Source organism: Limulus polyphemus, unplaced genomic scaffold (assembly GCF_000517525.1).
Source record: "Limulus polyphemus unplaced genomic scaffold, Limulus_polyphemus-2.1.2 Scaffold3197, whole genome shotgun sequence".
Lineage (NCBI taxonomy): Eukaryota > Metazoa > Arthropoda > Merostomata > Xiphosura > Limulidae > Limulus > Limulus polyphemus.
The window spans coordinates 65,792-77,919 of NW_013668807.1; the positions used below are offsets into that span (position 1 = coordinate 65,792).

The 12,128-nt window shown below is 30.5% G+C and overlaps 1 protein-coding gene across 2 annotated transcripts in view; it reads left to right on the plus strand.

Annotated features, from left to right (window-relative positions):
- The window catches only part of LOC106468872 (WD repeat and FYVE domain-containing protein 2-like), a 35,043-nt gene extending 23,005 nt beyond the window's left edge, over positions 1-12,038 (plus strand). Inside the window, exons 9-12 of one of the 2 annotated variants that reach the window (XM_013929320.2) lie at positions 4,683-4,784; positions 5,813-5,943; positions 8,381-8,489; positions 9,966-10,820. In XM_013929320.2, the coding sequence (XP_013784774.1) occupies positions 4,683-4,784; positions 5,813-5,943; positions 8,381-8,489; positions 9,966-9,995 (372 nt within the window). In that variant the 3' untranslated portion in view covers positions 9,996-10,820. Of the gene's footprint in view, positions 1-4,682; positions 4,785-5,812; positions 5,944-8,380; positions 8,490-9,965; positions 10,821-11,359 lie in introns of those variants that run through there. The other variant, XM_022397230.1, reaches the window with a different exon arrangement.
- Positions 12,039-12,128: the final 90 nt, after the last annotated feature.

Sequence of the window (12,128 nt, forward strand, 5' to 3'; positions counted from 1 at the left end):
CACCTCTCAAAACTGTATGAAATTAAACGTGAAATATTCTATAAAATTATTATTGCTCAAACAAACCATAATTTTTATAGCCTTCAATTTTGTTTGGTTACAGAGCTATCAAATAGAAAATCAGACCCCTCCTGCCACACCCACCTGTCACATCCTGTCTTTCACAATTCGTTGATAGTTCTGTCTTACATTTCATTATATTTTATCTATAACCAATAGAAAGTCAAGGTTTTCATCTATCAAATGACATATTGTATAACGTTGTATTCTGAACAGCTAATCATCAATTTCAATCAGAGTAGCAACATCTTTCCCGTGGGAAAGTTAACAACTAGCTTGGATGAATGTGTAACAACTCTTGTCGCATAGTTATAAAGCCAGGAAACTTTTGAGAGGTAAGTGAATTTGTCTACTATTTGCATGTCATTAGTTTATATTCTTTGGTGCATTATTTAATTAAATAAAAATTAAGTGTTTTACTATAATTACTATTAAAAAAATCAGACTTAACTCTCGTTGACAATCGAGGGCAAAAAAAAAAGAAGATTCAGTAAGTACTTTATTTCTTGTTTTTCATATTTATTCCTTATTTATGATTATAAAAGTAACTAAAATGAAAAATATGTATCTTTTTAAGTTATTTAAGACTGGATTAGGTAAAATAAGTAATAATAATAATATGTCAAATGGTTCATGAGGCATGTTACCTGAGTGATTTACAACTTATAATGGCATGGATAGTAGTTGGACACGGTTCAAAGGGCAATAAAACAATAAAACAAAATTATAAATAGATGTATAATGTTATGAACTTAGAGCTACTTAGGATAAATGAATATAGTTTCATGTTACAATTTAAAGTCGTTCTAAGAAGAAAAAAAGGTTAAATTAGGTTTATTTTGATTTGTGTGTGGTTACGAGGTAGGTCGAATTGACTGATCCTGTTTTAAGATAGGGTAGAGAAAATAATAGATAAACTATAAGGATTTAGTGAAAAAAATGTTTGAAATGCATTTAGGAGGTTTTAGGGATTGCACAAAGGAAAGTTGAGATTTTTGAGATGACAAAGTATTTTTAATTTTAACATGAAAATTACTTTGCACACAAACTATTCAAAACAAATACTCAATATATTCATGGACAAATCTTTATTTTATGTTATTAAAAATACTTCACTGAGAAATATGACTTTGTATGGGAAAGTGAGAGTTACAAGTATTAATTTATAAAGAAGTTAAACGAGTACAAAATGTCATGTGACTTGGTCAAATTGACAGACCCCATGTCAAGAGAGTTAATATACTTGCCCTCCAATCAGACTCCTCTCCAGAGTTTTGCGTTCTTCAGACCATTCCTTGTTGTGTCCTGCTCATTTCTCCATATTGGCTTGCTCAGATGTAGTTCCATCTACTCTGGTCCTTGGTGGAGCAATGTTCCTGCCCTTACCTCTGTCCCAGTTTCTCCTCCAACAACTGTGATCTGACATGGTTCATTCAGAAGTCACCAAAGTCCATCTATATGCATGGCTTTTGTATGGTCTCATGCCTCAGTTTAGGGACTCATCTCTAGTGTAGCATCTTTCCTTGCCCATACCTTTGACCTTCTTCCTTGTCTGTGTACCATAAGCATTGGTCTTTCTTAAAACTTTGGTCCATTCACCATGGATTCCACCCATCCCGTCTTTCTGTTCCTCATCTGTCTTAGTTCTTCACCTAGTTGTTTCATCAGGGTTGTTTGCCCATATCATCTGTTGCTAGTTATAAGGCTGCTGTGTCGAGCACCTTCCACTCTACCACTTCTGGAATGCCTTCACCTCCCCAGTTATTTACCTCCTTTCTGTTCCTTTCATCTGGTCCATCCATTTGTTTTGCTGGATTGGAAACTTAATGTTGTCCTTCATGCCCTGTGTAGTTCTCCTTTTGAACCCATTGCAACGTGTTGTGTTTTTTGTACCATCTTTCCCTTCAGTCCTATTTCCTGTCATGGAGTCATTGTTGTTCCAACATTTATGCCATTAATGTTTTCTGCATCCTTTACCAATTCTCATGTGTTATCCTCTATCTGGATCAGCCTTCCTTCCCAAGACGTTGGTTGCCTGGGAAGGTTGTTTAGCCTTTTCTCCTATTCCCTTGCCTTCCATTTCCCATCTGTACTCCCTACTATGTTATGAGGCTCGTATTGCTTCCTTTCGAGGTTCTCATTCCCATCTATTTGTTCCATGGAATTCTTCTGTTTCCAGTGATCTATTGCCTGTTGCATTCACTGTTTGGTTTCATCAACTCATATGAGTGGCGTATTGTGACTTGTCTATGAAAATTCACCATTTACATAATGTTTCTTTGCACCAATTTGTCATCTAACTATATCTTTAGCTGCTCGAATCCACCGTTCTTTGGAAGAGATCATTCAGGCTGATATGGGAACAACTCCAAATACATGTCACACATTCTCTGCATGGCCTGTCTTCCTTGGGCAGGTATCACTTTCCCCCTGTGGAAATTCTGGATGTTTTTTGCCTGGGAGGGCCACATTTGTTGATATCATTATCTTATACAAGGCATTTCCACTGGATGTTTTGCTGGGATGGACCACACTTGACATACTCTGATGCAATCCAAGGCACTACCCTTTGCACATGCTTATACAAGCCTGTTGTTGCTTCAACATTAGATTTTCCATGTTTGTTAACACCATGCTATTTCAAGTCATGATTTTACAGCACTTTTCCACTGATTTGAGGCTGAATGCATTGGTGCCTGCTAATTCAGTTCTGCTCTCTTTCTATTTGTTTGTTAATTACTAGAAAAAGAACATACCTGTTCCAGAAGTAGTGCTATACCCCAAAGGTGTCCTTTCTTTTCATATTCTTGCACACCTGTTCTTTCAGTGTGGTCATTTTCTGCTTGATTGAAAATTGATGTGCCTTCACTGGCCCCTCCACCTTTGCAATGTGGGATTCTAGCTTTGGGTGAGAGGAAGTAAGACTGTTTTGAAACTTAACATTTTCTAATCTGAAAATGTATTTCAGATAGGTACTTACCTCTGCTTGCCCACTTCCCAACCTTTTTCCCCACTGATATCCCAGTTTTTCTGGTTTATACCAGCCAATTCTAGAAAGTGAGAATTACTCTAGTATAGTAGAGTGAGCTAGTTGCGCTAGTATAGAGGGTTCAGTATGATTGGTGGAGGGTAGTCACATGATCAGCACATGTTCTGAAATGGTGCAAAACTGATGGGGTATAAAAGGCAAGTGTGCTGTTAGTAAAAAATTTTAGCAATGCTTAGAGGGTAGTCCAGGATTGAGACAGCTTTGAGTGAGAGGCAGTAAGTACCTATTGGGAAAAAAAAAACATTTGATAGAATTAATTAGGAGGTTTTAGAATTTACCCAAATGAAATTTGAAAATTTGTAGATGAAAATTGCTTTGTACTTGGAGCAGTCAATATTCTGATTTCATATATTCACATACAAATCTTTAGTTAAGATATTCAATTAAAGTCTGATTTTACATGTACAAAAAACTTGTAATGTTTACTGAAAGTTTGCCAAATTTCATGAAAATACACATACCATGTTAAAAGTTGTATAGTATGGAAATTGGTTACTTTGGGGTTAAAAGGATGCTAAGATTTAGTGATCCTGTATGGAAAGAGTTGAACCAGTGTATCTCAACAAACCTGGCACAAAATATAGCTTATAATTTAAATGTTAGTATTATCTAAGTTTTAATATATTAATTTCAAAAGGTAATAAAACAATCTTCACTTCTTTATGTCAGAGATATGTCTGCTCTCCAAGTTGCCTGTTTTAGATTTTCTTTCTTCCCTTATATGATTTTCTCAGTGTCCAACTAATTAGAAATACTACAGATATTTCAAAACCAAAATATAAATTTTAGAACCTCTAATCTTTGCTTTACTGAGATATAAGAAGAAATGTGAAGCTTGCATGAAACATCCCTCCCATGTCATTTTTTTCTTTCCAAAAGTGCCCGTAATTCTTTCTGACATTGCCATTGGATTATTTATAATCGACAGAAAGAGCAAGTTTTCTCTAGAAGATTTTTTAATACTGTTATTTTGTTTTGGCATTTGTTAGATATTTGGCCTCAGTTTCATTGTTTACAATCATGTTTTTCTGTCAATTTGCTAATGGAATTGTTTAAGTTAGTTAAAAACCCATTTAAATTATAGTAGTCTTGGGACATTCAGTTCCAGCACTCAGTATATTTTTCATGTTTAAAATGTATACTTGAAGGAAACATTGATTATTTGTGGAGAACCAACATAGTATGAAAAAACTAATACTGAGGAAGTTTGTTTTCAAGTAATTACTAAAATAAGCTCCAATACTAATCTAAGTCAAAAATTTCTTGTTTTGTGTGTATATTTAAGTCTTTTAACAAAATTAACTGAAATGTAAAAATTAGAAACTTATTAGGTTAGATAACAAAGTAAATGGGGGGGGGGGGGAGATTTTCATGTTGGACTTGTACTGATCAAGCTGTATTACTTTTGATGTTGCAACAAAGTCAGTCAAAGGCTCTTGCAATCGAGTGAAAACTCAGCTACACAAATAATTTATCATATGGAGAATAATTCCAGGGTTTTTACTTCATTTTTTTGGGTTATTTGCTCTTTCACTGTGTTTCTGAATATGATAAATTAGTAATTACTTTCCAGACTCCAGAATGGGCAGAAAGTGATTGTTGCCAGCGCTGTACTCGCCCTTTTTTCTGGAATGTTAAAGCTATGATAGACCAGAAGACTATTGGTATTAGACAGGTAATTCTTACAATTATTTTAACTTTTATACACCCATACACAAAACCCACACTTTTTTGGATTGGAATTACAGCTTATAGGTTAATCTTTAAATTTTGATAGTTTGTTTGTTTTGTTATTCAAAGCTCAGATACATCTGTTTCAGTTACATTGTCACATCCATACTTGAAATAGTCACATTATTCACATATAATATGGGTTGTTGAAAAGTTGATCAAACTGAGTATAATTTCACATGTTGTTTTAATATAAAGGTCTATTTATTCATTGGTTTTATACTATTTACCAACAGTATTACCAAGTGGTTTATTTTTTATATTTCTTCAGAGAAAATTTGTGATTGAAGCAGATATAATGATAGGACTGTTTTGTTTTGCTGATTCTTAAATTGCTCTTAAATCACCTTTTTATGATGTTGAATTATAAAAATATTCTTATAAATACATCACCCACATACTTTATCTTTGACTTTATTTTTGTCTTAAATAAAGAACTGCAAAATGCTGTTTTTACAGACTTTGAAACTGAATTAAAATTATATATTTTAGATAATTTCACTGAACTGTTAAAGTAATTGTAAAAAATTTAAATTTGTTATCTTTCATTTTTTTTATACAAGTTATGGGAGATGTAGTTTTTGTTTTCTTACACCTATAACATTAAAAGTTCCTTTGGATGACATGCCTTTTTAGGAAACTAGCTGGGCTAATGAAAAATGATGTAATTCAAAAATTGCAATGTCGTACATGTCATCTTATAAAAGATTCTGTTTTGGCTACTCTTATAGAAAACAGTGATTGGACTGTATAGAATTACCCAATGTGAAAATAAAATTCAAACCTTCCAAAATTACTATTCAAGAAGTGCAAATAGAAATTGGCATTTCTCAAAAACATGGTCTCTTTGTTAGGACCTTAGACTCAAATCTGCAGGTCATGGTACCACCATATGTATAAGAAAGTCCTGCTAGCTTTATAATTTAAATCAATAAGTTATGTTGTAAATATGGATGTAAACCTTTCTTGCAGCACCACTGTAGGAGATGTGGGAAAGCTGTGTGTGATGCGTGCAGTACTAATCAGAGCTCTATTCCTACAATGGGCTACGAGTTTGATGTCAGAGTATGTGATGAATGCCATAGTGTAATTACTGATGATGAGTAAGTTTACACAACATTTTGTTTAAATATCTTCTCAATTTAACTGATTTGTTAACTTTATTGTACTTTGGTAAACATGATGGTGGTGATCTAGAATCAGTTGTTTTTAACCTTTTTAATTACCTGACTGTAACTATAATTGACATAAATATGTCAAGAAAGAACAGATATTTGTGTTGTATGATTTCAGAGTTACAAAATGTTTCCAGTCCCCCACATTAACAGTTGTTTTTAGTGATACAAGTCATTTTCAGTTTTATGTATTAATGTTATAATGAAAATCATTATTTTTATTTTTTATTATTGGTACAAGGCTTACTGATCTACGATATAGCAATTTTCCACACAACAAGGCCAGAAACAAAAAAAGTATTTTACATAAAAGACATAAGTAAAACTAAGATATAAACTACAATGTGGGAAAGGTTAAATATACTATACTAAGAGCGACATTTGTGGAAGAAGGAACCATACTCTTTAGGGATATATCAGCTATCAGATTTAATTTTTCTCTTGGTAAGCCTTACATATGGAGAAAAAAATTAAGGGCAGGTATTAGTTTATAAGACCACAATCCCTCCAGAACTAACAATACTATTCACTGTTTGCAGCCAATTATAGGAAGTTGCTCCTAATGGAATAGAATTATAAAAATAAGTTACTACAGTCATACCACTGGAGGTGGTAATAAAGTTATTTCCTGAAGTTGGCATTCCAGCACTCATAATAGCCACATATACCCATATGAACACCATATAAAACCTAAAATGTGTGTAGATCAAAAGTGACTACTATCATAATAATAATAATAATAATAATAATAATTGATTTTTTTTTCCATAAATTCCAACAAATAACATTGAAAACACCTAATCTTGATGTTCTAATAGTTACTAATGATAACCTTGACACAGTTTGCAGCAAAACACGCATGATTGCAATTAAACTGAAATAACCAATATTCAAAATAAAGTAAAAGAAATATTTTTGTTTTCCAGTGTGATCATTTTAGACAGTTTTATACAAAGATTCTGTAATATTATTTCTAGGTGTACTTACTTTTGAGTATTAAAAAAACTGCAATAGAGTGTGTATAAATAAGTTACTAAAATTCCTATGCAAGATAAAATGACTGCTGGCTTTTTAAGTACATGAAGAATTGTTATTTTCAATACATATTTGTCTTAGCTACGAGTCCATAAAAATAGATATTATTATTAATGACTTTATTAGTAACTTGGAAAGTACTACTACTGTAGAATTAAAATTGGAACCATATTAGTCTTTCTTTATCTAAAGAAAACTCGTGACTTAGTAAAATTTCTGGTTACATAAAGATAACTTTATTACCAACATCCAATTAATAGAATCACATGAAAATATAGGCAGATTATAGTTTAAGTAATGTTCAGTATTTAATGTTTGTAATGCTAAGCCTAAGAAGCTTAAATGGTAAATCACAAGTCTCCATCCATGTTTTATTATGTATGTATATAAATAAGAAAGACATGATTTTGAATTTTATTATTTTATTCACGTTTAGAAATGAAATGTTGCTTTCTCAGTGTTGTTTAACTGTTGTTCATCAGTTTAATTCAAATATTTCCTTCAATCTACTCATACAGTTGCTTACAGCATTCCAAATTTAATTACATTAATATATATATATATATATATATCATATTTAAGTTTGTTTTTAAGACTAGTGGCAAGACTTAGTTCTGAAATATGTTATTTTAGATGTTAAATTTGCTGCTGTTTCTAATAATTGAAATTATTTAATGAAAAGAATGTAAAGTCCAGTCCACTTAATAATAATAAAATAATTTTATTTCTTCAACTATAAAGTCTACAAGTTAGCTGAAGTAATGTTCAGTAAGAGGCCTGAGTTCATAATATACACTATTGCAACAAATTCTATTATTTGCTAATTTTATCGTATCTTTTATTCCAAAACTGAACTAACTGACAAACCCAATCAAATAACTCATGATTTCAGACTTGGTGTATCTTACTAATAGACTTGATAATAAAACTACTGTGGCTTTACTTGCATTTTATACTACTTAAACTTTTCTAAAACTTTTGAGAAAATTTCAGACTTTAAACCATGAGCTAATCACTTTGAGTTAAACATTCCTCTGACAAACACTACAAGCATCTCAATTAAAATATAGCCTACAACACTAGGTAACCTTGCAGTTTCAAGTGATGTAATCAGATTTTTCTTTTTGATGTGGTGAACTATAAATTCAACTCTTTTAGGGTATAAAAAATATTTTGATATGTTAAAAGTAATTTCACCAGAAAGAGCCTTCAGAAAGATTAACATGAACATTTTAAATAACTTTGGAGTACTATTACTACTGAATACTGTTTGTATTAATTGTGCTAATATATTTAGACACATTTTATAAACTATTTTATTTTATTTTAGTCGAATTCCAATGGCTACATTTCACGATGCTCGTCACTGTATTGTAGACATGGATCTAGATGAAACAAGGTTCCACCTGTTGACAGTAGGCTCGGATCGTATCATGAAGGTAACATTATGCGTGCTTATTTTAACTTCTGAAAAATGTAGTTCATAATAATGACACTGTAGTCCATGTTTCTGAGGATTAAGCAGAACCTTAAGATTTAAACTTTATAATGGAGTGAAGAAATTTGGAGGAGGAGGGGATTTTTGAAGGAAAATCACATAAATATTTGAATGACCATGACCAGCCACTGTTAAATTTTGACATATTTTGAATTTGAAGACAGATATTGATATCTTTGTATAACTTGCACAATTAATGAAAACTAGTATTAATAACTGGTCTGTAGGAGGAAATGAAGAAATGTAATAGTATTGATAAATGTAATTTTTGCTGACTGTTTACAAATACAAAATACTTGTTTTCAATACAGTTACAATTATATGGTGAAACCTTCATTATCCAGCTGTCAAATTTGCAGGCACCTCTATATGGGGCAGTAATTTAACTCTTTAGCAAAATTGTATAGGTGAATTTAAAACTTCATAAAATTAATTTATAGTCATTTTCTACACTTTTTCAAATACTTAAGTGTTTAAATTTATTCTGTAAAAAGGTTTTATTTATTGAATTTCATTTTTAAAAAATGTGATTTTTAAGTTTGGGTTGGTTTCAGTGGCCAATGATAGCAAAACAATTTTGTAGGGTTTTTTTTTTCTTCTCTATCTGAAAGTCTTATGATACTTTGCCATATTTCTGAGAAATCCATTTGCATTTTCCTACTGATACTACCTAATGAGAGGAGTATGGGATTTATCCTTGAATATTCTTTCTTTAGCTACATATGTCATAAATATTGCTAAAAATTTTCACTTGGACGTTATTGTATAGTCCGAGGTGTGTGTGTGTGTGTGTGCAGTATGTTAATATGTTTGCTTGATAAAAATAGAATGTTAGTGATTTGGCTTAAATAACAGGCCCAATTGTTTTGTATTTTAGAAAAACTTTTCATTTACTATAGTGGTGGATTTTGTGATACAACAACAAAAATAATCAAAATCAGCAAGTTTTCTGACAATGGGTAATCTTAGGCCTAATTAATAGGCAAATTATACATGTATTTTGTGATTGTTGTTTGCTCCTCTATACATTTACATGTACTGTAGTCTGTTTAGTAAAAAGTTATTTGAAAGCAATCTCAAAGTTACAAGCACCTGCCTGGATAATGGAGATTTCATTGTACTTTCTTCAAGAAAATATAATTAGATTTCCTCGAGACTGCAAACTGTAATAATAAAACAGTTCCAAAATTATACAAGTACATCTTTCACATAAACATTAAATACTTTTTTTTCATCTCTGAACAGATATGAAATATTATTTTTTATTTATTTATTTTTTAATTATCAATATGTTTTAAGACGACTGAGATAATTGAAAATATGACATCATTAGTTTTCTAACAGAATAACGTTTAGTCTGATATTCAAGTTATATTATTAAATTTGAATTTATTTTTTTAATTGCTTTTTGCTATAGCTTTGGGATGTAAGTAGCCTTCTAAACTGACCTTGTTAAGAAGCATTATGTATGGACAAGAGTATATTTGTGTTGTCTCCTGTAATCTTGTCAACCACACTACCAACGTAGCTACAAAACAACCAATTATTAGAACACTGTCCATCAGTTGTGGGTCCAACATGAATGTTCCAACAACATCTAGAGAGAGAGAGAGAGAGATCTAATGTTGGTGTGTGTGTGTGTGCTTTAATTTTTTTTTCTTGTTGTTGTTGTTGTTTTGAAAAAGTTTAAAATATCGAAGAAATGTGTATCATCAAAGCAACAAACTTTGGGTGGGGGTGGGGGGATTAACTTAATAGCTGTCAAGTGCAATCATAATTAATTTTTAGTTTTATTTCTTCTAAACTTTCTATAGTCAGTGAAGAAGGATATAATCGTATAAAATGTCTGCTAGGTGTGTTTCTCTCTTTCTGAACTTAACTCTAAGAAGAAAGTTGTAATATTGTGTCTACTGAGTGTCTTAGTTTTTCTCTGAACTTTGTTTAATTGGTGAAGAAAACTGTAATCATCATGTAACTGTCTTCTAGGTATTGTTATTTTTATGTGAACTTGGATCACTGAAGAATGAGTTAATCATAAAAATGATTGGTAGATGTATTTGTTTTTTCTTTGAACTTTGTTTAATCAGTAAAGGAAGGTGTAATAAACATATAAATACTAATTATAAGTTTCTTTGAACTTCTGAGTATGTGAACTTTGTATTGATAATACTATTAGTTGAAATTAAAGATTTGGCTGTTTTATAGTATTGAATAAAAATACTCAGTTTTGAATATAACAGAACCTGGTTAATTTGTACTAACATAAAAAAAACATTAACGTTCATAAATCTGAGGTTTAATGTTCTCTGATTTCTCATGTGTCTCTTGCTTTTTTTTAGTAAACTTCTGTGCATGAAATTTTTTGCATTTTCATTTTTATCAAAGAAATTTAGAGTTTTTCATCAATCATAGCCCCACCTCAAATAACTTGTGATTATCTAAGAAGTGTTTATTTATCATATAATTTGATGTTTCAACCTACAAAGGAAAGGTTAACAAAGAATAGTAATTTTTGCATTAAGATTTTGAAAAAGTTAAATAACTCTCATTAAGTTGATTTATAAATATAAATTTTAAAATGGATGAATTCTGAACAAAACAGAGTTTTTTATAAATCTCAATTTTATGACCATCGGATAAAACATAGTAATAAATTACATATCACACTGACCAGTGCTGCAGCATGAGTAAATATTTGTTAGTATATTCTTTTCTTAGGATTTGATTATACTTGCTACATGCATGAAGTTTTGTTATGCTGATATCCTAATGATACTGAAATAAAAAAACAAATTAGATTTTTTTTTACAGAACTTTCCCTATTTTGTATGATGTATATGATTTGAGTAAGTATTTTAAGTGAAAATGTCAAGATTTAAAATGGTGTGTGTTTCAAAACACTATTTTAATGTTTGATACTAATTTTTAATCTCATAATTTTGTCATAAGATATGATGTGAAGGAGTGATTTCAACAGTTTGTTTGTTTATACATGACATAAAACTTAACCTAAAACTATTAAGAAATGTTGTTAATTATATCTGTTAGTTAAATGTTAGGTCATATTTTCTTTTTTTTCTTTTATCATTTTACATGTGCTCCATATAAATTAATTTACATGTGAAAATTTCCTAATATTAATGAATTTAAACAGAAATGTGTTTTGTTTTTTTTACGTTTCTTTCTCTTGTTTCGAAAAGTATTAGATGGCTGTTAGGTAATGTACTCAACAGTTTATTTGATTTTACCAGCTTAAATTTCTTAAATGAAGGCACACATTAGCAAAGTCAAACATTCTGGAGATGTACCACATGGTGGTGGAAAATATAAATAATTACGATTAATTTCACTTGTATTATTAAGAATTATACAATAACATTTCTAAGAAAGTTGGAAGTTCATATGCAAAAGTAGTATTTAACAATTCATAGATTAAATAAGAAATGTGATATACATAGCTTTGGTTTATATATATATATATATATATATATATAATAATTTAGTTTTTTATTTTTGTCTATACTAGATACTTTATTTATAGTATAATTAGTTAATAATTTGTAGTAAATAGAGGAACTAA